This window comes from Argentina anserina, chromosome 2 (genome assembly GCF_933775445.1).
Source record: "Argentina anserina chromosome 2, drPotAnse1.1, whole genome shotgun sequence".
Taxonomy (NCBI): Eukaryota; Viridiplantae; Streptophyta; class Magnoliopsida; order Rosales; family Rosaceae; genus Argentina; species Argentina anserina.
Window position 1 is genome coordinate 27,433,477 of NC_065873.1, and position 27,837 is coordinate 27,461,313.

The following is a 27,837-nucleotide window of genomic DNA, read 5'->3' on the forward strand; positions in this document are numbered from 1 at the left end:
AATGTGTGTCTAAGAAGGCCTTTTATGACTCACTTAGCAAGTTGAGCATGATTGATGTGTATGCGCTAACTTGAGGGAGAGTGTTAGCGTGATTCAAGGAGGAAATCACGGGCGTGATTTCCTCCGTAATTTGTGGGGGTAATCTAGTTGGATTATATATGCCCGTGATTTCCTTCATGATTTGTGGGGGCAATCTAGTTGGATTATATATAGAGAACAAATTATGTGTAATCAATCATCAATCAATATATCATTTAACTAGAACCATTACAGGCATTATGTCCGAAGCATGTCATTGCTATCTTGGCATGTAATTGATTTTGTGGGACTTGTGCATGTTTCATATTTCTATTGACCTAGTGAGCATGCTAAAATCTGAAAATATATGTTGCTCATTATTGTCCATCATCAGCATAATGCTACTCTGCCTGATATTTGCTTCTGCATTTTTTATAGTATACAGTAGCCATGTTGGGTTATGGTACTGAAGATAACAGTCCAGTGCTTGAACTGACATATAACTATGGGATCAACGATTATGACAAAGGAAATGGTTATGCTCAGGTATCTGCTATTCATTTTCTAGTACAAATGTTATTTTACCTTTTGCGACTACTATATATGATTGTTACCAGTAAACCTGCCAAAATCTGTGTTATATTCTAATGAAGGATACTGAGTTACGAAATGTTAACAGATAGCAATAGGCACAGACGATGTTTATAAAAGCGCAGAAGCAGTTAGACTCTCTGGAGGAAAAATTATTCTTGAACCTGGTCCCTTGCCAGGTATCAACACCAAGATAACTGCTTGCTTAGATCCTGATGGCTGGAAATCGGTACATTCTATTCTATGCTTTTTACAAGCGAAAGTTTATTTAGTTCCTTAGCATTTCCAATGTGCATCATTAGATTCTCTTAAAGTTCTGGTTCCAACCATTAATGATCGGAATTTTTTTTAAAGGAGATTCATTCAATAATTTAATTTTTTTTTCTTTCACACATCTCATCCTGCAGGTTTTTGTTGACAATGTTGATTTTCTAAAGGAATTAGAATGAATAACAGCATCAATACCACATCTCTAAATGAGACTGTTGAACATTTGTGACAAATTTGACCATAGATTATTCCAATCTGCCAATCTTAGAAATATTGAAGCAGCTCATGAGTGAACATACACCATCCCAATTTGCAGATACATCACTTTGTACAAGCCAACAGTTTTCAGTGCTACCCTTGCTACCCATATTTATATCTAGGATTTTAAGATAGTAGGTGCATATCGATTGCTGTGAAAAGTTAACAATTTAGTCTTACATCAATAAATTGTAACCTTTCAAAAATTATGTTGGTATTAGATCCAACATATTCTGAATCCCTTCGGTCCACATATGCTTGTCCCTTTTACTTCTGCATTCAAATTCTGTTGTCCTGTCAGCTGTTTTAATGCCAAAGTATGCCCTTGGTTTGCTGCAATCTTCCATCTCCCTTCCCGGCCATGTTGCTATGTCACAGTGAACTCCAGAGACTACACCTGCATAACAACGCAGCATATTGGCTGACAAGAGCAGAAACCAGTAGAGAATTCTTGCTTTGGTCATGAGAATGCCCTTACATTTCTTCTTCTTTGTAAATGTTCCCGCCATATGCTTGCTTTTCATTTTGACTACAACCTGTTATCACTTTAAAAGGTTGAGAAGGGAACAAGTTGAGTTCAGCTACATAAATTATAAGGATTCTGTGTTCAAGCCTTCAAGGTTTATAATTCATCAAATACTGCTCTGCAAATGAGTCCATTCCTGTCATATATATTATGCTGATTTACCTGCCCATTTCAGTTGGTGTTGAAAGAAACTTGTTTCCAGTGGAGATCACCTGCAGTTGAAAGTTAAAATCTTTCAGTTCCACATGTGTAATTGAAAATCACGATTATTGCCGTTTATTATTTTTTAAGCATATACCTTTCCTTGTACGTTTGAGAAGTTCCCCTCCTCTTGTGACACAGTCAAGTGATGAGTTTGATTCTTTTCCTTCACATTTTTCCTCTGCCAGGGCAATGGTATTGCCTCCATACTCCTTTTGTAGCCTTATCTCGAGTGTAGCAGCTCCTCGTAAAGCTGTTATTCATTGATCAGCAACTATATAACACCCTCGGTAAAGCTTAACTACAGTAGTGAGGTTTTAAGCCTAGTACCTGTCGCAGCTCCAGCTGTTAAGGTCATGATATCTCCATTAGTCCTCGCGTTAACTGCAGAACTGACAACTGATAGAATATTGTCATGATCAGCTCCCATCTCCTCTGCGATCTCGATGCAACGTGAAGCTACTAGAGCAGCTGCAGATGCTAGTGCTGTTGAAATTTCAGTCCTCTCGGATGCTGCTGTTGTTTTATTTTGAGCACTCGCAGCTGATGTTTCAGTTTCAGGCAATGCAGATGTCACGACCCCGAAATTTCGAGTATGAAACTCAAATTTCGAAGTCATGAAAACACTAAAACAATCTCACTGAAATCGAAATCATTTAAATGTCACAGCGGATCATCTCTGAGTTTAAAATACAACTCAGTCAAACCGATTATTACAAACCAAAATTTATAATTCAACATTATAACAAATGGAAATGTATAATCCTCACAAAGAAATCCACACAAAGTCCTCACCACAAGATGGAAATAATAACTTCAAGTCCTCTGAGCGGTCCGTCGATTTCCGCTAATCCACACATGCGGAGTTATCCCATACACCATCGAATAGGTGCACCGGGATTGTAAACACAAACCCGGTAAGCTTTGCAGCTCGTATGAGTAAAACAACAATATAACTCGCATATCAATATATACGAAACTCACAAACCAACAAATATAAATGCACTCATGATTCATTAGACGACACATCTGGTTGTCTAATAATGTGAAAAATATATGAACTCATGAGAATTGGGCAACCATTCTGTTTACCCAAATGCATTTATAATACATGTACTCATGAGCGCTGGTACACCTCTGTTACCCCTCATAAAGTACGCTGCCGACATTGGACAACCATCTGTCATCCAATATCAAAATATATGGGTACTCATAAGCCGATAACTCGTCTGTTACCTCATATGCAATACCCCAGCAGACAGATTAGAACTCTAACTGTATCGTAACTTTCGCCCGGCCAAAAGCTAAGTTCCGACATGCCAAACACGTCCGAAGACATAAACACGTCCGAAGACATCAATCACGTCTGAAGAAAAAACTCGTCCGAAGACATCAATCACGTCAGAAGACAAAATGTAATAACCCTATTTTTTTTCGTAACAATATTTGGTTTTGATTTGAATTCTATAAAGTTTTAAAATTCAATTAAAATGAATTTGGTTGTTTGCGACTTTACGGAACGTTTAATTAGAAAAACGTTACGTTTCCGCAACGATTATATCGACTTTTATTCCGTCGCTCGGTCGCGAAAACGTCCTTCACGAAAATTGTAGAGCTCGACGATACGAGTTTGTGGACGCGTCACGCGTTCGAATTGAACGTCGTACGTAAAAGTTATTAACGATGCAAGTAGTTTCCGATTTAGGAAACAGGTATATATAGAAAATTATTGGAGTTAGGGTTTCCATTTCTGGCAGCGCGTGGGGCCCACGCGCCAAGCTTAAGTCTGGCGCGTAGCACGCCACCACCGCCCCATTTATCCTCCTCTCCTTCTCCTCTACTTTCCCACGTCCTCACGCCGCCTCCTACCCCCTCCACGCACCCACACGCGCCGCCTAAGGCGGCGGTAACCTCCCCCAATTTCCTCCTGCACCGATCTCCTCCAATTCAACTCAAAACAACCACAAATTCACAACAAAGCATCACAACCACCAATTAAATCAAAACCTCACCTATTCGCCTTGGGAGCACCGGAGCTCGTCGGAGAGCTTGAACCAGTCGTGCTGGGTTCGGTGAGGTGCGGCGAGGCTTCACGGCGACGAGCTGGATCGCGTCTTGCTCGGAGGAGGGTGGAGTCGAGCCTGCGAGGGCGTTGGTGCCGACGGTGAGGAACACGTCCCTCGGAGGTGCGGAATCGGCGACCAGTTTTCAGAGAGGGAGAGAGAGACTCGGGTGAGAGAGAGAGAAAGAGAGAGGGAGGCGGGTGAGATGAGAGAGAGAGAGTTTCCAAAAATGGAAACCCTACTCTTAAAAACTTTCCTTTTATACCCACCTCCAAAATCGGAAACTAACTTTCGTCGTTAATAAATTTTACGTACGACGTCCGATTAGGACGCGTGAAGTGTCCACGAACTCGTATCGGTGAGCTCTACAACTTTCGTGAAGGAAGTTTTCGCAAATGAGCGACGGAATAAAAGTCAATACTCACGTCGCGGAAACATAACGTTTTTCTAAATAACCGTTCCGATAATGTTTCCGTTTTCGATTTATCACTTTGCAAAGCAAACAAAAGTCGTTTAAATGAATTTCACAAATTTATAAACTTAAAAATAATCTAATAATCGTTCCGAAAAATCGGGTTATTACAGGAGATGAAGTTGTTGTTTGATGAATATGTCCCAACTGGTATTTATGCTGGTTTGCAGTTGCAATATGTTGGTGCTTGGCTGAGAGTGGATGTGTCATATTGGACCCCAGCAAGCTAGAAGAGCAGGTATTTCTTAGTTTCATATCATGCATTTCTGCATCCCATGTGAATGGTATGTACAATCTATTTTCAGAGGTTTCGCTTTTCTATTTGGATCAAATGTAATATTCCTCTTTTTTTTCAAGGCTCTGAGGTATAGGCCGTATGTAGTCATAGTATGTTTGTCGCTGCATTCTTCTCGTTTGTCATGTTCCTTATATTATCTCATTCTCAAGGGGCTTGCTATGATGATACATGTGTAATTATAATGACAAAATGAGGGCCTTTGTATATTTGGTCTTCCCAAACTCAGTTCTTTCAAACCTTCCAGAAGAGCAGTTCAAGGTGCTAGGGGAACCAATGGAACATGGTATCATAACTTCTGTAACCCAGGGCGCTATGCCAGGTATCTGCCATTCTTCATTGGACCTTTCCTAATTTTTTTTTCATGTTTTCTATTAACTGGACTAATAATTGGAAAATATTGGTTTAGCCATACCCTTTTCGTACTGGTGAATGCAATATTATGGATCTCAACAGTCGGTAATTATTGTTAGCATGAGTGAACTGTGTGTGAGTTGTGTAAAGCAACAAACATTGTGGTAGAACAGCTAGATTCATCATTAGAGATAGTGCTAATAACAATGTCATTGTCTAATTTATTTTCTATAAATAGCTAGACTTGTATCAAGATAATCAATCAAGATCAAACAATCAATATAGCATTTCTAGTTTTAACTTGGTATCAGAGCCAAAAACATTTTTCTGTTCTTCTGGGTTTGGATTCGTACCTCCCATAAACCAGCTGGCAGTGGCTCGGCGCTTTCCTCGCATCCCACCAAGGAGCTCCACCGCAACGAGGCCATAAACCAGCTGGCCGTAGCTCGGCGCCTTCATCCGACAGTCTCCTCGCCCGAGCTCTCCACCGCCTCCGCACCGCACCGAGGAGCTTCACCGCACCACTGCCTCTGCACCGTACCAAGGAGCTCCACCGCACCAAGGCTCCACCGCCCGAGCTCTCCACCGAGGTTCGGCTCCACCTCCTTTTTTCACGTTTTCCATCGAAGGAAGTTTGGGAGAAGAAGAGGCAGCGGACGGAGTGTGTGGGTGGGTAGGCGAAGGTATTTTCGCCCTAAATACCCGGTCCAAAATCAATTCGACCCGACCCAGAAAATCCGGCCCGACCCAGAAGATCCGACCCGACTCGACCAGGACTATCTGACCCGACCCGGAAGATCCGGCCCGACCCGGCAGATCTGACTCGATTGCAGGTTTATATAAGTTTTTTTGGTACTTCCGTTGTATAATTCCTGATCTTCTCAAATTCATTTTCAATGGGTTCTAAAGGCGCAATTGAAGTTCCAAAATTTGAAGTATCTGTCAGAATTGGTATGGCTTTAAATGTCTCTAACTTTGTTAGTTTTGATACATGGATTATTGATTCGGGTGCGTCTGATCATATGACTTATGACAAATCTTATTTTTCTGTATTGTCTCCTCCACCCGTACCCTATGTTACTAATGCTAATGGTGAGGCATTTCCCGTATTAGGGAAAGGGTCAGTTCATATTACTCCCACCATAGAGCTTCACAATGTGCTCTATGAACCTGTTTTATCTCATCATTTGATATCTGTTCCCCAATTAAACGCTGACGCTAAGTCCTCGGTAACATTTTTTCCTATGTATGTGGCATTTCAAGATCTTCTCACCGGAGAATTAATTGGTCGGGGGTATCTGAGGGGCCGCTTGTTTCATCTGGATCAGACATATGCGGGGGAGAAACCAGGGGCACAGTCTCGGACCGCTTTAATCTCCACTTCTGACAAGTTAAGTGAAATTTGGTTATGGCATCGTCGCTTAGGGCATTCATCTTTTAGTGTTATGAATAAATCTATGCCATCTTTGTTCATTAGTGTGGATGAGTCAGTTTTACATTGTGAAACATGTGTTTTGGGCAAGAGTCATCGATCTACTTATTCCCCTAGTACTTCTAAAAACATACTCTTCCTTTCGAATTAATTCATTCTGATGTTTGGGGACCCTCCAAAGAGTCTATTGTGTCAGGATGCGGTATTATGTGTCATTTATTGATGATTGCACCCGTCTTTCATGGATTGTTCTCCTCAAAACTAAAGATGAGGTTTTTCCCGCTTTTCAAGCCTTCTATACCACTGTCCAAACACAATATAATGTCATTGTTAGAGTACTTCGTTCTGATAATGGAGGGGAATATGTGAATCATGTCTTTCAGGAGTTCCTTAACACACACGGAATTGTTCATCAAACAACGTGTCCTTATACACCTGAGCAGAATGGAGTTTCCGAAAGGAAAAATCGTCATTTACTTGACATGGCTCGGTGTATTCTTTTTAGTGCCCATATGCCTAAATACATTTGGGGTGATGCTGTCATCACTTCCGCCCACCTCATTAATCGTCTTCCATCTCGTGTCCTTGAGGGAAAAGTTCCATATGAGGTGCTTGCATCTCATGTCTCATTACCCTCTTTTCATAATCTTCATGCCCGTGTTTTCGATTGTGTTGCTTTTGTCCATCTTCCAAAACATCAACGGTCTAAATTAGATGCCCGGACAGTTAAATGTGTGTTTGTTGGGTATGTAGGACATTAGAAAGGGTACCGCTGCTATCATCCACCTACCAGGAAGTACTATGTCACTATGGATGTTACTTTCTTTGAGGACATGAGCTATTTTGCCTCTTCCGATATTGCTCTTCAGGGGGAGAATTCATATTTTGAAGCGCTGTATCATGGAGAGGGGGAGACAAGTAAGCCAGTAGATATAGTGACAGGTTCTATTGAGATTACCAATGTGTCAACTACACATGCACCACCGGATGATTCCGGTAGTGAAGTCACTCCAGAGATTCAGGAACCGGAAGCTAACAGCACAACTGCCCCTCATGCCTCCCCTACTGTTGTTTATACCCCTGACCAATGTTTCCCTGGTACAGAAGATCACTCACCTGAGGTTAGTCATTCTATTGGGGCTAATACTAGTGAAGCTAATAATAGACAATATGTCTTGCCAAATAGGTCTACTCGAGGTCAGCCAACAAAAAAATATGAACCTACCCTTCAGGCTAAAGCTAAGTATCATGTGGCAAATTTTATGTCTACCAAAAGATTGTTTAAGTCATATGAATCATTTGTGAATCAAATTTCTACTGTATCAATACCTAACAAAGTGCAGGATGCATTGGGAGATACAAAATGGCTGAAAGCAATGGAGGAAGAGATGGAAGCATTACAGAAAAACAACACTTGGGAGCTTGTACCTCCACCACATGGCAAGAAGACCGTGGGATGTCGTTGGGTGTTTACAGTGAAGCATAATCCAGATGGATCAGTAAGCCGATATAAAGCACGCCTAGTAGCAAAATGGTTCACCCAAACATATGGCATAGACTATGATGAGACATTTGCACCGGTTGCAAAGATGAATACTATTCGGGTATTGTTCTCCTTTGCTGCTACCTTAAACTGGCCACTTAGACAGTTTGATGTTAAAAATGCATTCCTTCATGGAGAACTTACAGAAGAAGTGTATATGGATATTCCTCCTGGATATGTGGCAGCTTCTCCGGATAACTTTGTATGCAGGTTGAGAAAGTCTTTGTATGGTCTTAAACAGTCTCCTCGTGCTTGGTTTGGAAGATTTTCACAATTCATGAGGAAAATTGGCTACATGCAGAGTAATTCAGACCACACATTATTTCTCAAACACCAACAAGGGAAGGTAACCGCCCTAATCATATATGTTGACGATATAATAGTTACTGGTAATGATACTATTGAGGTGGACAGATTACAAAAGCAGCTTGTCATAGAGTTTGAGATGAATGACCTAGGTACACTCAAGTACTTCTTGGGCATTGAGGTAGCCCGGGGAAGTGATGGTATCTATCTGTGTCAGAGAAAGTACATCATTGATCTACTAACGGAGACAGGTATGTTGGACTGCACTCCCATTGATACTCCTATTGAGCAGAACTATCGGTTAGCAGAGTATCCAGATCAAATCCCTACTGACAAACCTCGTTATCAGAGGTTAGTTGGACGCTTGATTTATCTATCACATACCAGACCAGATATTGCGCATGCAGTAAGTGTAGTAAGTCAGCTCATGCATAATCCCAGTGAGGACCACATGGATGTTGTTGTAAGGATCTTGAGGCACTTAAAGTCAGCCCCGGGGAGAGGAGTAATGTTTTCTAATCACAACAATATCCTTGAGGTTTGTGGTTTCACAGATGCAGACTGGGCTGGAAATATTACAGATCGGAGGTCCACATTAGGGTATTTTACCTTTGTTGGAGGTAATCTTGTTACGTGGAGGAGTAAGAAACAAAATGTGGTAGCTCGATCCAGTGCTGAAGCAGAATACAGAGGTATGGCTCAGGGAGTGTGCGAGTTGTTATGGCTTAGGAACTTACTACAAGATTTGGGTATTAAACCTAAGTGTGCTATACAGCTGTACTGTGACAACAAGGCAGCTATTGATATTTCACAGAATCCTGTGCAGCATGATCGTACAAAACATGTAGAGGTTGATCGTCACTTTATAAAAGAGAAGTTAGACGCTAAGATCATTTGCTTTCCGTTTGTTCCTACAGAAGAGCAACTTGCGGATATACTCACCAAATGAGTGTCCAAGAAGGTTTTTTATGACTCACTTTGCAAGTTGGGCATGGTTGATGTGTATGCGCCAACTTAAGGGGGAGTGTTAGCATGAGTGAGCTGTGTGTGAGCTGTGTAAAGCAACAAACATGGTGGTAGAACAGCTAAATTCATCATTAGAGATAGTGCTAACAACAATGTCATTGTCTAATTTATTTCCTATAAATAGTTAGACTTGTATCAAGATAATCAATCAAGATCAAACAATCAATATAGCATTTCTAGTTTTAACTATTACTAGTTTAACTTTTCCTTTGTATTACTGTTGGTACATCTTATCTAATTGGGTCTTCTCTATTTGCTCTAGTTGATGACTATCTCCACTGTTTGGAACGAGGGCGCGCAGCTACTGCACAGATGTCTGCTGTTCTCAGAAAAAACCTGCAGCCAAAGCTCCCAACTGATTGATCCAAGACTGGTGGAGTTCCTATAGCTAGGTTTACACGTGTACTTTGATGATAATGAACGTTATAAGATGTACCTGAAAACTCCAATTCAATGTAGTACTATGGCATGTAATGTTAGCTCCGATTGTTGCTAAATCATATTTTCCATGTTTCTCCTATTGGAACGAAAGGCTATTGAGAAGCGGCGCTCGTCTTTTGTCGGGTGTATGCCCTATCTGTCACTCTCTATAGAGAATAGCCCGCCATGCTGATCTTTTCCTCCCAGAGCATATTTCTAAGAGTTTGAACCCCTAAACCAGAAACAGTATGAGACAAGGAAAGATGCCATCCACAGAGAACGAATCTTTATCCTCTCACTCATTTAACTTGGCATGCATAATGCTAACACATAGTTTATAGTCTTAATCAGCAATCAAGAATTCTTTACTTTATATTATATCTTATGTTAGCATGAATGAGACTGGTCTTTCTGTTAATGATATAGATTGGTCATGTTCTACACATTGTAAGCCAGTAATCCTTAGGTTCCTACACCTACCAGCTGTAAAATATGTTATGTAAATGATGTAATCTTTTTGTTTGTAGCATTACCACTTCTATAAGTTCTATTATAATCGTTGACATACATGGTCTAAAAACATTAATAAATTTACGCTGCAAATGTTGTGTATTACATTTTCTTGTTGGCTGGGGCTAGGTGGGTTTGATTTTGATCCCTTTGTTTACAATTATATTCCGTTGGCTTTTTTGTGACACAATAAAATCATAATTGAGCTTACCGATCGATATAAGGAGTCGTATCCATTTGTCTTCAAGCCTGGAGCGTACGTAACGAATAATAAAACCAGAAGGTCGGGCCATTTTACAATCGATCTATATATACGGGTGCTTGCTTCTCTAGAGAAGAAGTCGCAGATCGAGGGAGAGAGTGAGAAATGGCATGTTCATCATGTATGGGTATGGCGTTTCAAATCAATTGCTCTGTCCAGAACAAGAAGCCTTCAGCTGTCCTAGACAATATTGAGTACTTCAAGACCACACTCTCCACGGCTGTCTCGGTAGATCTCTCTATCTAAATCCTAAATTCTAAACTACTCTTCTTATATATACTTACTCGATTGATCAATGTGCAAATTACCAGAAGCAGCCATTAATATTGAGAAGCATGCAAGTGCCCATGCATATAGATGTCTTGAAAATCTTCAAGAACGCTTCTGTAAAATTGTTGGACGCCTTTGTGGATTCGGTGTTTGAATTCATCGATCAACCACTGCTTCCATCTCAGGTACCGCACTTTCTAGCTATCACCAGCATTCATTGATCACGGACTGAAAAGATTCTAGCTATGTTTGGTTGTTCTTATAGTAATTTGAACTAATTAATTTCTTTCAATCTACTCCAAGATCTGATGATTAATCATCTTCTGAACGTATACTATTGATTTGACTTTGCAGAAAAACTTCATCCCAGTTGATGAATTAGAAGGAGGAGTTGTAATAACGAGCACCACCGGGAGTATTCCAGATGACTTTACAGAAGGAGTTTACGTAAGAAATGGTCAGTGCTCGATCTGTTAGTATCAGTAACTAATTAGATGCAAATCATATTGTGACTTAGATTATTTTTCTTCCAAGTACAAATATAATTCCAGGTTATGATCTTGTGGTATTGCTTGTTATATATCTATCTAGTTCCCCTAGAGGACAAAACCATTCAAGAAATCCATTATTATAATTTACAATGTTATCTGCGGATATATCAAAGGAAATTATAACATATATGCCGTACGTTTTCTTAATATTTAACGTAGGATTCCATCTTTGTAATATTGATCATCGGATACGTGATTGGGAAATCACTATTCAAAATCAGATATCAATTAGTACGGATACAAGTTCTGCATTGCTAACTTTAATTAAACCATATCCATCTACGTACTTTATTATCAATCTATTTATATATACGTTTCAAGATACAGTGATCAAATTGCTGGATGCTGTTATATAATAGTGTTATGTATATATAATTAGCTGTATATACATAACTACTAAGTGCTTATTCACTTGCGTGCAGGACCAAATCCTCTATTCGGAGGATTGAAATCAACGAAATCGGTGTTTGGCAGGTCAAATCACATATGGATAGAAGGAGAAGGAATGCTTCATGCTCTGTATTTTAGGAAGAACGACTTCGTCAACAGCGACGGTAGCAGATGGACGGTCCAGTACAACAACAGACATGTCGAAACCGAAACTTACAAGCTTGAAAGACAAAGAAACAGGCCTTCTTTTCTCCCGGCCATTGGCGGCGACTCGCCGGCCATTTTGTCTGCTTATCTTCTCAATTTGGTAAGCATACCATAATACATAATTACATTCATCGGCATTTCGTTATTCAAGAACGATGAATCGAGTAGCAACATATGTATCACCATCACCTTATACTTTCGCTCTGGTTATGTTTTCTTATATCGTTTAATATACACACTGTTGTCGGCTTACCAAATTATCAATCGACTGTCACCAAATACATGAGACAAAATGAAACACTTTTCACTTTTCAAATGTCATATATCATTTTACTTAAAACATATGTTTTACATGTAGATTAATTAAGAACTTAAGGTAACCCCTTACAAAAGTTTACGAGCGATGTGGCCAGAACTAGACTACTAGCTTCAGCAATGCAGGTCTCTCGTGCTTATTGTTGCTTGATTCTGCAGTTGAGGTTTGGCAAAGTGAACAAGTACTTGAGCAACACCAATGTCTTTGAGCATTCGGGGAAGTTCTACTCGATTGCAGAAAATCACATACCGCAAGAGATTGACATCCTTACGCTGGAAACTTTAGGTAATTGGGATGTCTCTGGAGCTTGGAACAGACCTTTTACTAGCCACCCAAAGGTATCTACCTAATTAAAATCCCTTAGCTTTCATTAAATATAATTGATTTAGGTGATTTAATTATATCTTTTCTCTGTTTCAGAGAGCTCCAGGCACAGGAGAGTTGGTCATAATGGGAGTAGAACCAGTTGAACCTTTTTGGGAAGTAGGAGTAGTTTCTGGTAATATATAATTGATTTCTATTCGCATACCGCCACGTACGCATTACTTGTCGATCATGATATTTCGATGACAATCTCATGTTTAGATCACATAATTTTACAGCTGATGGGAAAGAATTAATCCACAAGGTGGATCTCAAACTCAATAGATGCAGCATTTGCCATGAAATAGGGGTTACGAAGAGGTACATATATTGAGATAATAAGATAACTAGTACCATCAGCTAGAGCTGTTAATCTCTGAGCTAGTTTTCTTCACTGAACCAGAAAGTATCAACTGCCAAGGCTAGCTAAGCTTATAAGATACTGAGTCCTGTCACTCCTGTGCGTTCATTGGCTTGCAGGTACAATGTGATCATGGATATTGCGCTAACTATAGACATAAAGAGACTCATAGGAGGGGGCCCGTGAGTGCACACACCCTTCTTAGACTTCATAATTGTTGTCTCGTTTGATAATATTGTTGTGTTCTTATTGTACTGCATGTTGCTTTGGCATAGCACAAGTAATCAAGGGTCTCTTGAATCACTGATATCCTAAATTTATTGTATGATAAGTTGATAACATACAATGAACTATTAATTCCCGATAACATATTGAGAATTAATTCTCCTATTTTTCTTGATGATCAGCTGATATTGGTTGACATCTATGCAGATTGGTAAAGTATGATGAGGAAGAATATGCAAGAATTGGTGTAATGCCCCGCTATGGTGACGCCAGTTCAGTCCGGTGGTTTAAAGTTGAACCTAATTGCACATTTCACATCATCAATAGTTTTGAAGCTGGTGATGAGGTAATTAACTTCATAACTTGTGTAAAACATACATGAGCTTATTTGTAAATTTGCAACAGTTGACTTGAAAACATTAATCGGGTTATATATGATCATCAACAGGTTGTAGTGTGGGGTTGTAAAGCTCTTGATTCAGTTATAGGTCCAATTAATCAAAGTAGTAGTGATAACGATAGCACCTCAACGGCAGAGGATGCTTGTAAATTATATTCTCATGCTTACGAATGGAGATTAAACATGGAGACTGGAGAAGTGAGGGAGAGATATCTCACTGGACAGAAGTTTTCCATGGATTTTCCTATGATTAACGGAAACTTTACAGGCCTTAAAAACAGATTTGGCTATGCTCAAGTGGTAGATTCTGTTGCGAGCTCTACCTCGGGTACATTGACTAAGAGTATATTATTTTCAGTTTTTTGCGAGTAAATGTTTGGTTTCATCCCCTCAGATCACTAATTAGTGATAATTTTTATTTCAGGGTTGCTTAAATATGGTGGAATAGCTAAGCTACATTTTGAAGAGCCAGCTGAGGTAAAAGAGATTTTCTTTGTTCTGTCAATACTTTGAACAATGTTCTTTAAATATTTCTTTGGCTCCCCATGTTATTGATAATCTCTTCTTGCATGATCACTAGAGAAAAGGCGGATTACAACATGAGGAAATAAAGGTAGAAAGACATGTGTTTGAAAAGAACACCTTTTGCAGCGGAGCTGCTTTTGTGCCAAGACAAAGGGAAAGGAGTAGTACAGTTACTGGTCATGAAGAAGTAGAAGAAGATGATGGATGGGTTATTACTTTTGTTCATAATGAAGATACCGATATATCTCAAGTAAGTCGTATAAGTATATAAACAGATCGAGTTATACAAAGTTTTGTATACTAATTAATTTCCAAACTGTTGCAGGTTTATGTTATTGACACCAAGGACTTTTGCAGTGAGCCTGTTGCCAAAATTACATTGCCGTGCAGAGTTCCATATGGATTTCATGGAGCTTTCATGCCAATCTGATCTGAATCTGCATTTACCCCTCCACGTATGAATCATATTGTTTCTAGTTTGGTTTGTAGATGTTGTGTTCTAGATCTATGTGCGTACGTAGTGTATTGCATTGTCGATGTATGATTTCACTGTTGGTAATTAACTGTCTTTTTAATTAAATATAAAAGTGAGAGAGTTTGTTTTCTTAAAATTTTTAATTCATAAACCAAACGAATCCAACCTATAAATGTAAATGTACGTAAAGTGTATTAGAGTAAGTCTTGAATTGATTCGCTCATTGCTGAGTGGTCTAACACAAAGCAATATGGAATTTTCACATATCTATGCAACATACAGAATGCAATGACAATTTTTTTTTTAATTTTCTCCAAGCTCCCATGTAATGAAATTTTTACCCGCTAATTATGTGTAGTGATATGATTCATGGTAGCTGTCTATGAATTAGTTTCCTGGTTTTAATAGCAAGAAGCATAAGGATGTATTTCATATTATGAACTTTCAAAACTTGCTGATGATGTGTGTGGCATGAGCATAAATGGTGTGTGACTGAAGTGTCACGCAAAACTTCCCGCAATCGCGCAGCTACGTATATGTAGCAATTAAAACACACCAGCAAACATTAATTTCTGACTATTAGTGTATGTGCCAACTCAATATATTCGATCTTCTTCTAAGGCCTTCAAATTAATCTGCATTAATTTTTACAGGCAAAGGGAAGGTGGGGTTGGAAGAAAGATTAAGGTTACAAGTATAATTCTACCTAACAGATTGCTATATCAAACTATCCTCATCCGCAAAAGATTTAATCTTGAAACCACCAAACTAATTCATGATCATAATGTATTCACTTAAATGGTGGTTCGATCTCCTTCTCACCACAGCTTAAAAATACATCACCTTCCTAAGGAACTCTCTGTATTCAAGTATGGAATTGGATTTCTATCGCAGGAATTCTCTATTTCGCTTCCTCGACATCGAAAGAAGTATGGTAATAGATTCACCCTCTGACTTCCCCAATATCAACACCAATGACCAAGTGTGTGATGATGAAGATCTCCAATTCAGCCCTTCAATGCCTTCAACCTCCTACACAACCACAATGGTGACACTAATGCCGCCTCCAAGCCCAGAGTCCCCATGGACACTCTCCCCTCACCAAACTCCATCTCCTTCACTCCTATACCACTGCATTGCCTCCCTCTATCGCCCCGAAGGCTCCATCTCTGCCATTGCAGTCTCAAAGCAGAAAGGAGTTGTCTTCGCTGGCTCAGAGAGTACACGAATCCATGTGTGGAGACAACCAGACCACATTGAATACAAAAGTCTCAAGGCGACTTCAGGTGAAGTGCGAGCCATTGCAGCTCATGGAAACATGCTCTTCACCACTCACAAAGACCACAAAATCCGAGTGTGGAACTTCACCGTCACAGATCACATTTTCACGTCCAAAAAGGTCTCTTCTTTCCCCAAAACGAGCTCTTTCCCTTTATTTTCAAGATTCACAAACACCAAACAGCAACACAAAGAATGCATTTCCTGCTTGGCGTATTACGAAACGGATGGTCTTCTCTATACTGGTTCCCATGACAGAACTGTCAAGGCGTGGCGGCTTATAACCAATCACTGTGTGGACTCCTTTGTGGCACACGAGGACAATGTGAATGCAATGGTGGTGAACCAAGATGACGGGTGCGTTTTCACTTGCTCCTCAGATGGTTCTGTCAAAATCTGGAGAAGGGTTTTCAGAGAAAACTCTCACACTCTCACCATGACGCTCAAATCCCATTTCTCAAATTTCAACTACCCTGTAAACGCCATAGCCTTAAACACATCATCCAACTCTTGCTTCCTCTACTCTGGTTCCTCAGACGGAACAATTAACTTCTGGGAGAAGGAGAAACTCACTCACCGGTTTAACCATGGTGGGCTTTTACATGGCCACAATTTTTCAGTTCTGTGCTTGGTGGCCATTGAGAAGTTGATTTTCAGTGGATCAGAGGACACTACTATTAGGGTTTGGAGGAGGGAAGAAGAGGGTTGTTTTCATGAGTGTCTAGCTGTATTGGAAGGGCATAGAGGCCCTGTGAGGTGTTTGACTGCTTGCTTGGAGATTGACAAAGTTGTCAAAGGGTTTCTGGTTTACAGTTCGAGTTTGGATCAGACTTTCAAGGCGTGGAGGGTTAAGGTCTCGCCAGAAGATGGAATGAGGTTGAACTGTTACATGGATTGAAGTTTTTCCAAGGAACAATGGCATTAAGTGCATGTCGGAGAAGGACCATGTTGTCTCCTTCATGGAATGAGAGGAAGCTGCTCCGGCGATAAGGATTTTCATTTTGCAAAGGTTCATCCTATAATTTGGAGGCCTAAATTAAGGACATCAAAGTTTGTAGTTTGTAGTTTGTACCACCTACTATTTCTTCTCTTCTTTTTCTTTCTCTCATGATAAAATTAGGTATCAAGGACACTTTAGTAATGCCTTAACTATGAAACTGGAACCAGATTGAATTCGTTACTTAGTTTTAACGTTTTTGCATGTCTTTCGTAAGAGAGCTCACGACTGTTTTGACTTTTGATAAGTGATTGTGGCTAGAAGCCTACAACTAACTAGCACATGGAGCTAAACATGATGAACTGAAGCTAGTAAGTTTGTTAATTAATGTATGTCTTCCTAACTCTGGCATGGGTAGCTAAACGTGTAAACCTCATCCATGAATATTGAGAAGAGAAAAAATAGAAAATAAAATAGCATAGACTTATCATTGGAAGTTCTAATAAAAGCCTGCACAGGTAACCCAAGAGCAAAAAGAGAATTGAAGGAGTAGCAGGATGCTTTAGGAGTTTAGGACATTGAAATTATCTGAAACAAAGTGCAGTCTTCTACTTAAGCATCTTCCGCTCCGGGGATAGGTAGGTAAATACGTGGTCTCACGATGAAGAAAGTCTCATAGATGAAGCCAGCGAGCCCACCACCGATGAGAGGCCCAACCCAGTAAACCCAGTGATCAGTCCAGTCCCAGCTCACCAAAGCAGGCCCAAAAGACCTTGCTGGGTTCATTGAAGCTCCTGAGAAGGCCCCGCCAGCTAGGATGTTGGCACCCACGACAAACCCTGTGAGAGTTGGCCCCAACCCATCAAGAGATCCTTTCTTAGGGTCTACCATTGTAGCGTAGACCGTGAATAGCAAGGAGAACGTCAAGATGATCTCCCATATCACACCTTGGGAGAAGCCAACTCCACTTGCAAGTGAATGGATTGGAGTAGTCTGCCAGACAAATCAAAAACAAATCAAACATATATGTATGAAATTATAGACAAAATAAGTTTGATTCAAACATATAGTCATGAAAATAACCCTTGCATCTTCATAAGAACTAAAGGTTAGCCAGCCTATTTGATTTAATTATATATGTATGAAATGTTACACCTTTATACCTTACTAAATTTGATGTTCTTAGAAAATAATTACGTGTCATTTCCCTTTCTCCCCTACCTTATCTAATGTGATTAATTATCATAATACATATTTAAAGGAAGCTTTTCAAAGTTTATGGACTTACCAATCCACCGGTAAGGTACTTAAGAAGGTAACAAGATGCGGCAGCTGCTAACAACTGATCAATCCAATAAAGCACAGATCGGAAGAGGGTAATGTGACCGCCAGCGAGGAGGCCAAGAGTGACAGCTGGGTTAAGATGACCACCGGAAATGTGGCCGGCGGATATCATCACAGCAACGACTAGGGCATGCGTGATAGCTACAAAAAACAGTGCCACAGTTGTATCTGCTCCTAGCTTATCTGCACACCACAAAACAGAAATAAGTTAACAAAATACTGAACAGAACTGTATATGTTACGGCTGGATATGCATAGATATGACGAGTAAAGAGATTATATATGAATTTACCAGTGGCCATGGCTGATCCAACACCAACAAAGATGAAGAGAAAGGTGGTGATAAACTCGACGACAAGCGCCGTCCAGACTTCTGGCTTTGCAGCCTCACTGGTGCTTCCCATCGCTATTTTGGCCATGTTTTAAATAACTTGATCGAATTGCCTGATGAGGCTCTCTGCAAACCAAGAGCACCCTCTGTTTCCTTTAGCCTCGCTGTTGCTTTGCACAACGAGGTACCCCATATATATGGGACTTTACCTCGATCTCATTGGCTCCCAAACCCATGGACCCCGAATGTAATTTCTATTTTGCCATCATGTACGAGACTACGAGTAAATAATTAAGCTAGACATAAGTACTCCTTTTTGCTTCTGTCTGTGCATGACAGTATGCCCCGGTGGATTTACGAGACTAACAAATTTGAATATGGTAATGTACACAACAGCTATCTAACTTGTCCAGTTCGATCAGTATTGGATGGTAATAATTGTACCTAAGTTAGGCACGGAGAGAGATCTGAAATCGAAGGAGGAGGAGAGGAATCCGAAGGGAATCAATCAAAATGATAAAATATATGGATCATGCATGATCCTCTTTTAATTGGTTCTGCAGTGTCTTCTTTTTTGGCTAATTTGAAAGTGAAAGAAATCTGAACCTTAACCATATACCAAAATAGTTTAATTACATACCAATTTTATGTATGAAACAGATTTCAATTTTCTTTATGGTTTTCTGGGTTCTAATTCAATCACAGAGGAAAATGTGAATAATAAAGAAAAAAGTCTGCGCGTGGTTTCCTGAGTATGTCACTCTACAAAAGATGCGTGATTTACACGTGTCGTTAAAATTGGAAGGTGCCTATACTCTAGCGGTGCTTCAAATAGGCTCCCATCTATGAATTGAAATTTAGAAGTTAGTTAATTTCTTTGATTCCAAATTGGGTTTGGTAGTTTCTTTAATTTTGGAATTGAATCTCCGATCGGGTTTTCCATATGTTGATGTTATGTAACCAGATTTCAATTTTCTTTATGGTTTTCTGGGTTCTAATTCAATTACAGAGGAAAATGTGAATAATAAAGAAAAAAGTATGCGCGTGGTTTCCTGAGTATGTCACTCTACAAAAGATGCGTGATTTACACGCGTCGTTAAAATTGGAAGGTGCCTATACTCTAGCGGTGCTTCAAATAGGCTCCCTTAGACTTTTAGGTCATCTCTGCAATATACGTTTTGAGATTACTATCTATCTGATCTACCTATTATTGATCAAACCCTAATACGAACGTCAGCAACTTGACTTTCATCTTCATTACAATATGTCAGAATAGCTGTTTTTGAAGAAACCTTACTAAAATAGAGCATACTTTGCTGAATGCCTGAATTTGATGGATCCACCAAACACTTCAACACAAGATCATATAATATGCACCAACCATTTCAGTAATATCATCGATCATAATTCAATGCGTCTCATACTACTAAATAATGGATCTTAAATTCTAAACTGAGAACAAAAAAGAATGAATCGAAGGTCACACTGATATAATTGTTGATATAATAGCCTACTATAGGTGCATGTGTATTATTCCAATAGCTTAGTTTTTCTAGGTTTTTTGTACATTAAGTTAGGGCTGGACTCGGTGTCAACGGTTCGGTTTATGAGCACTAACCGAAAACTGACACCGAATTTTCGGTTTTATATTTTCTAAAACCGAAACCGAAAAATATACATAGAAACCGCGGTTTCGGTTAACCTATAATTCCGTTCGGTTTCGGTTTTGTTTCGGTTACAAAACCTAATATCCTTATTGACATTTCGTACTTGACTAGTGAAAATAAAAAGATTAAAAGTGAAGGAATAAGCTACAAGTTCAATACTTTAATTAAGTTATATTCATCAAATATCAAGAACTCAAATATTAAGGAAACACAAATAGTGTTTTGCTGAAACACAACAAGTTAACCAAAATAAACATTAAACCCCATGAGTTTCATCACCGGATGTTCAGACTTGTCTTAACATGAGGGCTAGTTGACAAAACCCAAAAACATTACATTAGATCTCTGCATGCATAATTGTACACATACAAAAATCAAAATCATATATTACCTTGTACAAAATCACATATCTATACATGTATATATTTATTACCAAATCTATGTTTTGCATAAGCACCCAATCAATTACATATGTTCATCAAATACAAGTTATAACCTTAAATGTCAATTCTCGGTTCGGTTCGGTTTCCACCGGTTTTTTAAAATCATGAAACCGATAACCGGTACCAATTACTCGGTTCGATTTGGTTTCCGATACCGACGCGGTGATTCTGTTCGGTTTCAGTTTCTCGATTTCGGTGCGGTTCGGTTATGGCCGGTTTCAGTTTTTTCGGTGTCAAAAAGTCCAGCCCTACATTAAGTCATGAACCAAAGGAAAGTTAGCGGCTGAAATTTGATCGTGCTGCATGCCGTGCCCTCTATATCCCATCATCACTGAAAGCTGTTTAATTGTGAATTGAATTGTCATATTCTAATGAGTGTTTCTCCGAGTGTGCAAAACTTTTGTGTCCTCTTCTTCCTCCACTTTCCTTTTTGGTTTCAATTGGTATTTTGGAGTTTGAAATTGTTAGAGAATTGATCTTTTTCGTGTTGGGGCTTTTCTATCCGTCAAACACTAAACTTCGGATAAGGCCACTAGTATGACCCACTCACTCCTTAGCCTCTCATCTCCTGATCTCGTCACCCATTCATAAATCCCTTCAAAATGCTGCGTTTTGGGTCATCATCATCCAAAGGTTTCAGCTTTTTAGCGCCTAAAGCGGCCAAATTTGAAATTAAGCTCCGAATCGACGCCGTTAAGAAGCTTTTAGCTGCGTTGCTCGCAGTAGCAAGAAAACTCCTTAAAATTGAAGCATCTGAACAAGCCCATTCTAATTAATTCTTAGTGCTCTCCTCTTTTTATATGGACTTGAGATTTGAAATAATCAGAATTGAAAGTCGAAATCTATGACACGAAAGCAGCACAAAAATTCCCAGATCGAAGGAGGTGATCTGAAAATCCGACTCTTATCCGACTTTGCTTTCGGGATTAGAGAGAGAGAGATGAAAATGGAAATGAGAGAGAGATGGAAGGAGAGGAAAATGATTGATAATAATAAAGTCATAAAGTACTAAAATACGTACCCCTCAAAATTTGTAAGCAGGTAGATGTTGTAACTGAATAAACGTCTCGAGATACTGATATTGGGTCGGCCTACGAAGGTGAGATACCGTTTTGAAATTTTTAAAACTTGAGACACCAAAAGTTAGAATATACAAAATATGAGATGCCATTTAGTCTATTTTTCCTTCTTTTATTATATCTTCTGTCACGATTGACATCGAAATAATGAAGTTTCAATTATTGGTTCGTAGTAAACGATTCAATGACTTTACATGCACCTTCGTATGCATCTATGTTTTTCCTCAGTCCTCACCAAGAAATCTACGGTCTGACTACACAATTCGACACCGATGTATGTATATATATCAAGTTAAAATGGATAGATCACAAGCATTTGAGGTGTTAAAGCTTCCAGTTTGGTATAGTTGAATCGAGAATACATGTTTTGACAGCATTGTCATTTCTCACCTAGAATTGTTGTATACATTTGGGGCACTACAGTACTCAGTACTCTTCCATGCTTTGTTCATTATAGGAGGGGACGTCCTATTTTCTCAGATTAAGTACTAACTTGCATGAAGCCACTAATCAAAGTGAGGTGAGATTTCGGAAAATCCAGGTTGTGTCCCATACTGCAGTCATCAAATCTCTAGAGAATATTCGTATAGATTACATGCATGTTATATTATTGGTGTATGCATGCAAAAGCCAGAAAGCTCGGTTGCCTGGATGGATCAGGCCGTCAAACTCACCCCTTTGTCAGTTTGTCTTGTAGTTCATCATGATTCCACCAAGGCACCAACTGAGGATTATGCGGGCTACTGTAATATGCTTTTTACTACCAATCTTTTGATCCTGTGGCTTCAGAGTTTTAGGACCCAGAAGTCATAATTCTGGAGCATATGGTGAAAGGAACTCATGCTCATATTTTGAAAAGAAAGAATGTTTGACATGCAACAACTGGTTGATTTAGACCACCAATAATTGAAATATCCTTTTCAATGAAACTGATGAATACTAATTAAAGAACTCTGGACATGATGAGATCGAGATTGAAGGTTAGAGATTCAGATGTTTATAGAGTCACAAGTGTAAGTTAGTGTACTGTGTGCACATATCTCTTTGTATTGTATTGTGAGCTTTGTGACTAGCTAGTCTCCCTTGAATGTATACATGTTCAATCACTCTTTTAAAAAAATATTACAAAAAAAAAAAGAGTGATTGAACATGTATACATTCAATGTATTGGACTGGGTGAAAGATAATAAACGAAGAATGCTTCATGTTGTATATCGTGTTGGGGACTTGGAGAAGACTATAAAGTATGTCTTTCTTCAGAAAATAGAGTTCAATAATGCATTGTTCTAGAGACAGCTAAGGATTATTTTTCATATGCAGATTCTATACCGAGTGTTTGGGGATGAAGCTATTGAGAAAGCGTGACATACCAGATGAGCAATACTCAAATGCTTTTCTTGGATATGGACCAGAAGATTCTAACTTTACTGTTGAACTTACATATAGTAAGTTCGCATCCGTAATTTAGTAGGAACACGAGCATAATTTCCCATTTAACAGAAGTCCTTCAAAGTATCTTTTCATAGAATTTTGAAACTTACTGTGTACTGCTGATAGATTATGGAGTGGACAAGTATGACATTGGGACTGGTTTTGGCCACTTTGGTGTTGTAGTTGGAGATGTAAGTTCATTCATTTGTCTGATCAAGTCAAACTAGACAACCTGTGTCAGTTCCCTCTCTGAGGAATCGTGTTGTTTTCTATTTGAGTTTCGCTACCATGTGCATGCCTGCTAATATTTCTGCTTGTAAAGAATCTGGCAAATATACAGTTCTGCATTTTAATTACACCAATAGAAAATTGTTAAGATATCAAGTCTGGTATGTAAAGATTGTTAAGATATCAAGTTTACTTCAGGTTTACAAGCTCTGCAGGTTGCCAAAACAGTGGAACTTATAAAGTCAAAGGGCGGGAAAGTTACCAGGGAACCTGGTCCTGCCAATGGTGGCAGTACAATAATTGCTCTTATTGAGGATCCTGATGGTTATCTATTTGAGCTTTTAGAGAGATGGCCTACACCAGAGCCCTTTGCACAAGTGATGCTTCGTGTAGGTGATCTGGACCGTGCTATTAACTTCTATAAGAAGTGAATTAGTTAAACTTGGGATATATTTGTTTCTAGTTAGGCTTTTATAAGAGTAAGCTTCCTGAAGCTTTTACTGTTCTGTGTTTCTAACTGAAAGGCTTTCGGAATGGAACTTCTCCGCACTAGAGATAATCCCGAGTACAAGGTAATTTCATTTTGTACTACACTGACAATTTCTGCTGTTTGGGGTACTTCAGCGATAACATGTCTACGTAAATCTCAGCACATACTTAGGTTCTTTACACTGCAGAACCATTACAGGCATTATGTCCGAAGCATGTCATTGCTATCTTGGCATGTAATTGATTTTGTGGGACTTGTGCATGTTTCATATTTCTATTGACCTAGTGAGCATGCTAAAATCTGAATATATATGTTGCTCATTATTGTCCATCATCAGCATAATGCTACTCTGCCTGATATTTGCTTCTGCATTTTTTTATAGTATACAGTAGCCATGTTGGGTTATGGTACTAAAGATAACAGTCCAGTGCTTGAACTGACATATAACTATGGGATCAACGATTATGACAAAGGAAATGGTTATGCTCAGGTATCTGCTATTCATTTTCTAGTACAAATGTTATTTTACCTTTTGCGACTACTATATATGATTGTTACCAGTAGTACCTGCCAAAATCTGTGTTATATTCTAATGAAGGAGACTGAGTTACGAAATGTTAACAGAGAGCAATAGGCACAGACGATGTTTATAAAAGCGCAGAAGCAGTTAGACTCTCTGGAGGAAAAATTATTCTTGAACCTGGTCCCTTGCCAGGTATCAACACCAAGATAACTGCTTGCTTAGATCCTGATGGCTGGAAATCGGTACATTCTATTCTATGCTTTTTACAAGCGAAAGTTTATTTAGTTCTTTAACATTTCCAATGTGCATCATTAGATTCTCTTAAAGTTCTGGTTCCAACTATTAATGATCGGAATTTTTTTTTAAAGGAGATTCATTCAATAATTTATTTATTTTTTCTTTCACACATCTCATCCTGCAGGTTTTTGTTGACAATGTTGATTTTCTAAAGGAATTAGAATGAATAACAGCATCAATACCACATCTCTAAATGAGACTGTTGAACATTTGTGACAAATTTGACCATAGATTATTCCAATCTGCCAATCTTAGAAATCTTGAAGCAGCTCATGAGTGAACATACACCATCCCAATTTGCAGATACATCACTTTGTATAAGCCAACAGTTTTCAGTGCTACCCTTGCTACCCATATTTATATCTAGGATTTTAAGATAGTAGGTGCATATCGATTGCTGTGAAAAGTTAACAATTTAGTCTTGCATCAATATAAATTGTAACCTTTCAAAAATTATGTTGGTATTAGATCCAACATATTCTGAATCCCTTCGGTCCACATATGCTTGTCCCTTTTACTTCTGCATTCAAATTCTATTGTCCTGTCAGCTGTTTTAATGCCAAAGTATGCCTTTGGTTTGCTGCAATCTTCCATCTCCCTTCCCGGCCATGTTGCTATGTCACAGTGAACTCCAGAGACTACACCTGCATAACAACGCAGCATATTGGCTGACAAGAGCAGAAACCAGTAGAGAATTCTTGCTTTGGTCATGAGAATGCTCTTACATTTCTTCTTCTTTGTAAATGTTCCCGCCATATGCTTGCTTTTCATTTTGACTACAACCTGTTATCACTTTAAAAGGTTGAGAAGGGAACAAGTTGAGTTCAGCTACATAAATTATAAGGATTCTGTGTTCAAGCCTTCAAGGTTTATAATTCATCAAATACTGCTCTGCAAATGAGTCCATTCCTGTCATATATTATGCTGATTTACCTGCCCATTTGAGTTGGTGTTGAAAGAAACTTGTTTCCAGTGGAGATCACCTGCAGTTGAAAGTTAATCTCTTTCAGTTCCACATGTGTAATTGAAAATCACGATTATTGACGTTTATTATTTTTTAAGCATATACCTTTCCTTGTACGTTTGAGAAGTTCCCCTCCCCTTGTGACAAAGTCAAGTGATGAGTTTGATTCTTTTCCTTCACATTTTTCCTCTGCCAGGGCAATGGTATTGCCTCCATACTCCTTTTGTAGCCTTATCTTGAGTGTAGCAGCTCCTCGTAAAGCTGTTATTCATTGATCAGCAACTATATAACACCATCGGTAAAGCTTAACTACAGTAGTGGGGTTTTAAGCCTAGTACCTGTCGCAGCTCCAGCTGTTAAGGTCATGATATCTCCATTAGTCCTCGCGTTAACTGCAGAACTGACAACTGATAGAATATTGTCATGATCAGCTCCCATCTCCTCTGCGATCTCGATGCAACGTGAAGCTACTAGAGCAGCTGCAGATGCTAGTGCTGTTGAAATTTCAGTCCTCTCGGATGCTGCTGTTGTTTTATTTTGAGCACTGGCAGCTGATGTTTCAGTTTCAGGCAATACAGTTGAAGCTGCAAGTGCTGCTACCGCAGCAGCAACACCAGCCACAGAAATCGCAGCATGCAACTGTGCATTTTGGCTCCTCATTTCCTGCTTCTTTCTCCCCTTTTGATCTTTTAGCCATCTCCCCATTGTTTTTCCTCTCAACATACTCTTGTATAGCTGCAATGTGGAATCAACAATCAGGAAAATGAAAATTGAAAAGAGGTTTATGGATGTTTAAGATTGGAATTTATGATATCAATACCCCATTATTGATCAATTGTTGTTGACTGGAAAGGAAATCCGGATGAAGTGCATGATGCAGTAAAAACAAGTCCTGCACATACAATTAACCAGCTATAGAAGTTCATGGGACAAGAGGCTTATTGTAAATCTGGTATAAGCAATAATAAAAGTTCTATGCAGTCATTACATCAAGGGAACCAGGCATAGATAGTTATATACTTAGTGGCACATTAAAGAGTTAATAAGCAATTATTGACTAGCTTAAATCAAGCGCTCATGCAGACAGACAATTATGGTGATTCTTCAGCTTGAAGTTGAAGATCAATTTAAGAGAGAGGTACCTTCATTTCATCACTGTTTCTTGGCGAAATAGAAGGGCTGACTCCACTGGGTAGCTGCTAAGTAAGAAAATGATACGTTAAATCCACAAAACACTTAAGAATGCTGATTTATTGTACTCTTGACAGCTACTGAACTATGTCTCGAACACTTGATTTGGATTGATTAAGGGTCCAATTAAACAGTAGTCTAGACTCTAGATCGACAGTGACAACATAACATAGTAAAATTGATTACCACTCAACTGACGAGGGATAAGTAGTATTTAAACAAATATTGGCAGTAAGACAAGATCAATACGTTGGTAAGGAAGAAACTCACAGATGATTCACACAAACGCATGGAACTGGAATGGCGAGGTTCAGCAGTGCCCTCAAAAGAGAATGATGACTTATTCTCAAGACTCTTAGAAGCAACATGAGAGTGAGAAAGAGCTTTGGAGATCTCCATGGCAGAGAGGCTCCATGATCTCGCCAGAAACTCCATGGACTCCGTCGGGGTTTCAGGTGGCGGGGCACATAAACCCGCCGCTCCAATACTCGTACCGCCATTTTCATCTATGTTCTCCAACCCATGTCGTGTTCTGGAGCATTTCAAACTGCAAGAGCTCACTGATACCATAACACAAGCACAAAGAGATGGTTAGCTATTCAAACTTTGTCTCACAATATTGGTCTTGCAGTTTGAATTAGAAGAAGTGTTCCTTACTATCTAAGCTCGGCTACCAATGGAGAATCTAATATAGCCAAGAAATCAAGCCAGAATGAGAGGATAGTGATGAAGAAGAGGTACAAGAGCACAGTACGTATATAACCAGGAAGAAAAAGTAAGCTGCATGATTCTTTATTGCGATGTGTACAAATTCTGTAAGCCAATTAAAGACCAATGATCATTTTTTGTCATCACTAACTCGATCTATTGCTGCTTTTAATTTCTTTTCCGCACGGATGTGCTTTATACATATATAGGAAAAAGACCTTCTCTGGAGCGGCCGAGTTCATCTTCATCATTACTAGCGTTCTTTTGTCACCATTATCAAAGTCCATAGTTGAGAA

General features: G+C 39.2%; 6 protein-coding genes across 11 annotated transcripts in view; 4 read left to right on the plus strand and 2 right to left on the minus strand.

The window, feature by feature from the left end:
* The window catches only part of LOC126784848 (carotenoid 9,10(9',10')-cleavage dioxygenase 1-like), a 39,202-nt gene extending 24,399 nt beyond the window's left edge, over nucleotides 1-14,803 (plus strand). The window contains exons 1-13 of one of the 5 annotated variants that reach the window (XM_050510362.1): nucleotides 10,632-10,775; nucleotides 10,859-11,002; nucleotides 11,172-11,274; nucleotides 11,791-12,065; nucleotides 12,440-12,619; nucleotides 12,702-12,780; nucleotides 12,884-12,965; nucleotides 13,125-13,187; nucleotides 13,438-13,576; nucleotides 13,679-13,958; nucleotides 14,055-14,107; nucleotides 14,211-14,405; nucleotides 14,481-14,795. In XM_050510362.1, the coding sequence (XP_050366319.1) occupies nucleotides 10,653-10,775; nucleotides 10,859-11,002; nucleotides 11,172-11,274; nucleotides 11,791-12,065; nucleotides 12,440-12,619; nucleotides 12,702-12,780; nucleotides 12,884-12,965; nucleotides 13,125-13,187; nucleotides 13,438-13,576; nucleotides 13,679-13,958; nucleotides 14,055-14,107; nucleotides 14,211-14,405; nucleotides 14,481-14,585 (1,821 nt within the window). In that variant the 5' untranslated portion in view covers nucleotides 10,632-10,652 and the 3' untranslated portion in view covers nucleotides 14,586-14,795. Of the gene's footprint in view, nucleotides 1-10,631; nucleotides 10,776-10,858; nucleotides 11,003-11,171; nucleotides 11,275-11,790; nucleotides 12,066-12,439; nucleotides 12,620-12,701; nucleotides 12,781-12,883; nucleotides 12,966-13,124; nucleotides 13,188-13,437; nucleotides 13,577-13,678; nucleotides 13,959-14,054; nucleotides 14,108-14,210; nucleotides 14,406-14,480 lie in introns of those variants that run through there. The other 4 variants (XM_050510366.1, XM_050510363.1, XM_050510365.1 and 1 more) reach the window with 4 other exon arrangements.
* LOC126784855 (probable lactoylglutathione lyase, chloroplastic) lies at nucleotides 461-25,206 on the plus strand. The gene is made up of 4 exons (XM_050510375.1): nucleotides 461-564; nucleotides 698-838; nucleotides 1,017-1,275; nucleotides 25,062-25,206. The coding sequence occupies exons 1-3, from the start codon at nucleotides 469-471 to the stop codon at nucleotides 1,056-1,058; spliced, it is 279 nt and encodes a 92-aa protein (XP_050366332.1). The 5' UTR covers nucleotides 461-468; the 3' UTR covers nucleotides 1,059-1,275; nucleotides 25,062-25,206.
* On the plus strand, nucleotides 15,502-16,806 carry LOC126784309 (protein JINGUBANG-like). The gene has a single exon (XM_050509779.1). It carries the CDS (start codon nucleotides 15,502-15,504, stop codon nucleotides 16,804-16,806), a length of 1,305 nt encoding a protein of 434 aa, XP_050365736.1.
* LOC126784852 (aquaporin TIP4-1) lies at nucleotides 17,437-18,679 on the minus strand. The gene is made up of 3 exons (XM_050510372.1): nucleotides 18,482-18,679; nucleotides 18,134-18,372; nucleotides 17,437-17,838 (listed from the first exon to the last, which is right to left on the minus strand). The coding sequence occupies exons 1-3, from the start codon at nucleotides 18,606-18,608 to the stop codon at nucleotides 17,458-17,460; spliced, it is 747 nt and encodes a 248-aa protein (XP_050366329.1). The 5' UTR covers nucleotides 18,609-18,679; the 3' UTR covers nucleotides 17,437-17,457.
* Nucleotides 22,859-24,844, plus strand: LOC126784311 (probable lactoylglutathione lyase, chloroplastic). The gene is made up of 8 exons (XM_050509780.1): nucleotides 22,859-22,953; nucleotides 23,030-23,154; nucleotides 23,267-23,331; nucleotides 23,584-23,757; nucleotides 23,893-23,940; nucleotides 24,241-24,348; nucleotides 24,483-24,623; nucleotides 24,803-24,844. Exons 1-8 carry the CDS (start codon nucleotides 22,859-22,861, stop codon nucleotides 24,842-24,844), a joined length of 798 nt encoding a protein of 265 aa, XP_050365737.1.
* Nucleotides 24,808-27,544, minus strand: LOC126784849 (VAN3-binding protein). 2 transcript variants are annotated; one of them, XM_050510368.1, is made up of 8 exons: nucleotides 27,104-27,544; nucleotides 26,785-26,841; nucleotides 26,463-26,534; nucleotides 25,981-26,377; nucleotides 25,748-25,903; nucleotides 25,612-25,661; nucleotides 25,404-25,461; nucleotides 24,808-25,322 (listed from the first exon to the last, which is right to left on the minus strand). In XM_050510368.1, the coding sequence occupies exons 1-8, from the start codon at nucleotides 27,401-27,403 to the stop codon at nucleotides 25,132-25,134; spliced, it is 1,281 nt and encodes a 426-aa protein (XP_050366325.1). In that variant the 5' UTR covers nucleotides 27,404-27,544; the 3' UTR covers nucleotides 24,808-25,131. The 2 variants fall into 2 exon arrangements, with proteins under 2 accessions (XP_050366325.1, XP_050366326.1); XM_050510369.1 differs by having other exon boundaries at nucleotides 26,785-26,838; nucleotides 27,104-27,541.
* Between the last annotated feature and the right edge of the window lie 293 nt (nucleotides 27,545-27,837).

Bases quoted from the DNA above. Each gene is read 5' to 3' on its own strand.
- LOC126784855 (XM_050510375.1), top strand. From the start codon at position 469: ATGTTGGGTTATGGTACTGAAGATAACAGTCCAGTGCTTGAACTGACA. The intron at 565-697 runs GTATCTGCTATT...AAATGTTAACAG, and splicing joins AAGGAAATGGTTATGCTCAG to ATAGCAATAGGCACAGACGA. The intron at 839-1,016 runs GTACATTCTATT...CTCATCCTGCAG, and splicing joins ATCCTGATGGCTGGAAATCG to GTTTTTGTTGACAATGTTGA.
- LOC126784309 (XM_050509779.1), top strand. From the start codon at position 15,502: ATGGAATTGGATTTCTATCGCAGGAATTCTCTATTTCGCTTCCTCGAC.
- LOC126784852 (XM_050510372.1), bottom strand. From the start codon at position 18,608: ATGGCCAAAATAGCGATGGGAAGCACCAGTGAGGCTGCAAAGCCAGAA. The intron at 18,373-18,481 runs GTAAATTCATAT...TGTGGTGTGCAG, and splicing joins TGGATCAGCCATGGCCACTG to ATAAGCTAGGAGCAGATACA. The intron at 17,839-18,133 runs GTAAGTCCATAA...TTTGTCTGGCAG, and splicing joins AGTACCTTACCGGTGGATTG to ACTACTCCAATCCATTCACT.
- LOC126784311 (XM_050509780.1), top strand. From the start codon at position 22,859: ATGTATACATTCAATGTATTGGACTGGGTGAAAGATAATAAACGAAGA. The intron at 22,954-23,029 runs GTATGTCTTTCT...TTTCATATGCAG, and splicing joins GACTTGGAGAAGACTATAAA to ATTCTATACCGAGTGTTTGG. The intron at 23,941-24,240 runs GTAATTTCATTT...ATTTTTTTATAG, and splicing joins GAGATAATCCCGAGTACAAG to TATACAGTAGCCATGTTGGG.
- LOC126784849 (XM_050510368.1), bottom strand. From the start codon at position 27,403: ATGGTATCAGTGAGCTCTTGCAGTTTGAAATGCTCCAGAACACGACAT. The intron at 25,904-25,980 runs GTACTAGGCTTA...AATGAATAACAG, and splicing joins AACAGCTGGAGCTGCGACAG to CTTTACGAGGAGCTGCTACA. The intron at 25,323-25,403 runs GTAAGAGCATTC...GTTGTTATGCAG, and splicing joins ATTTACAAAGAAGAAGAAAT to GTGTAGTCTCTGGAGTTCAC.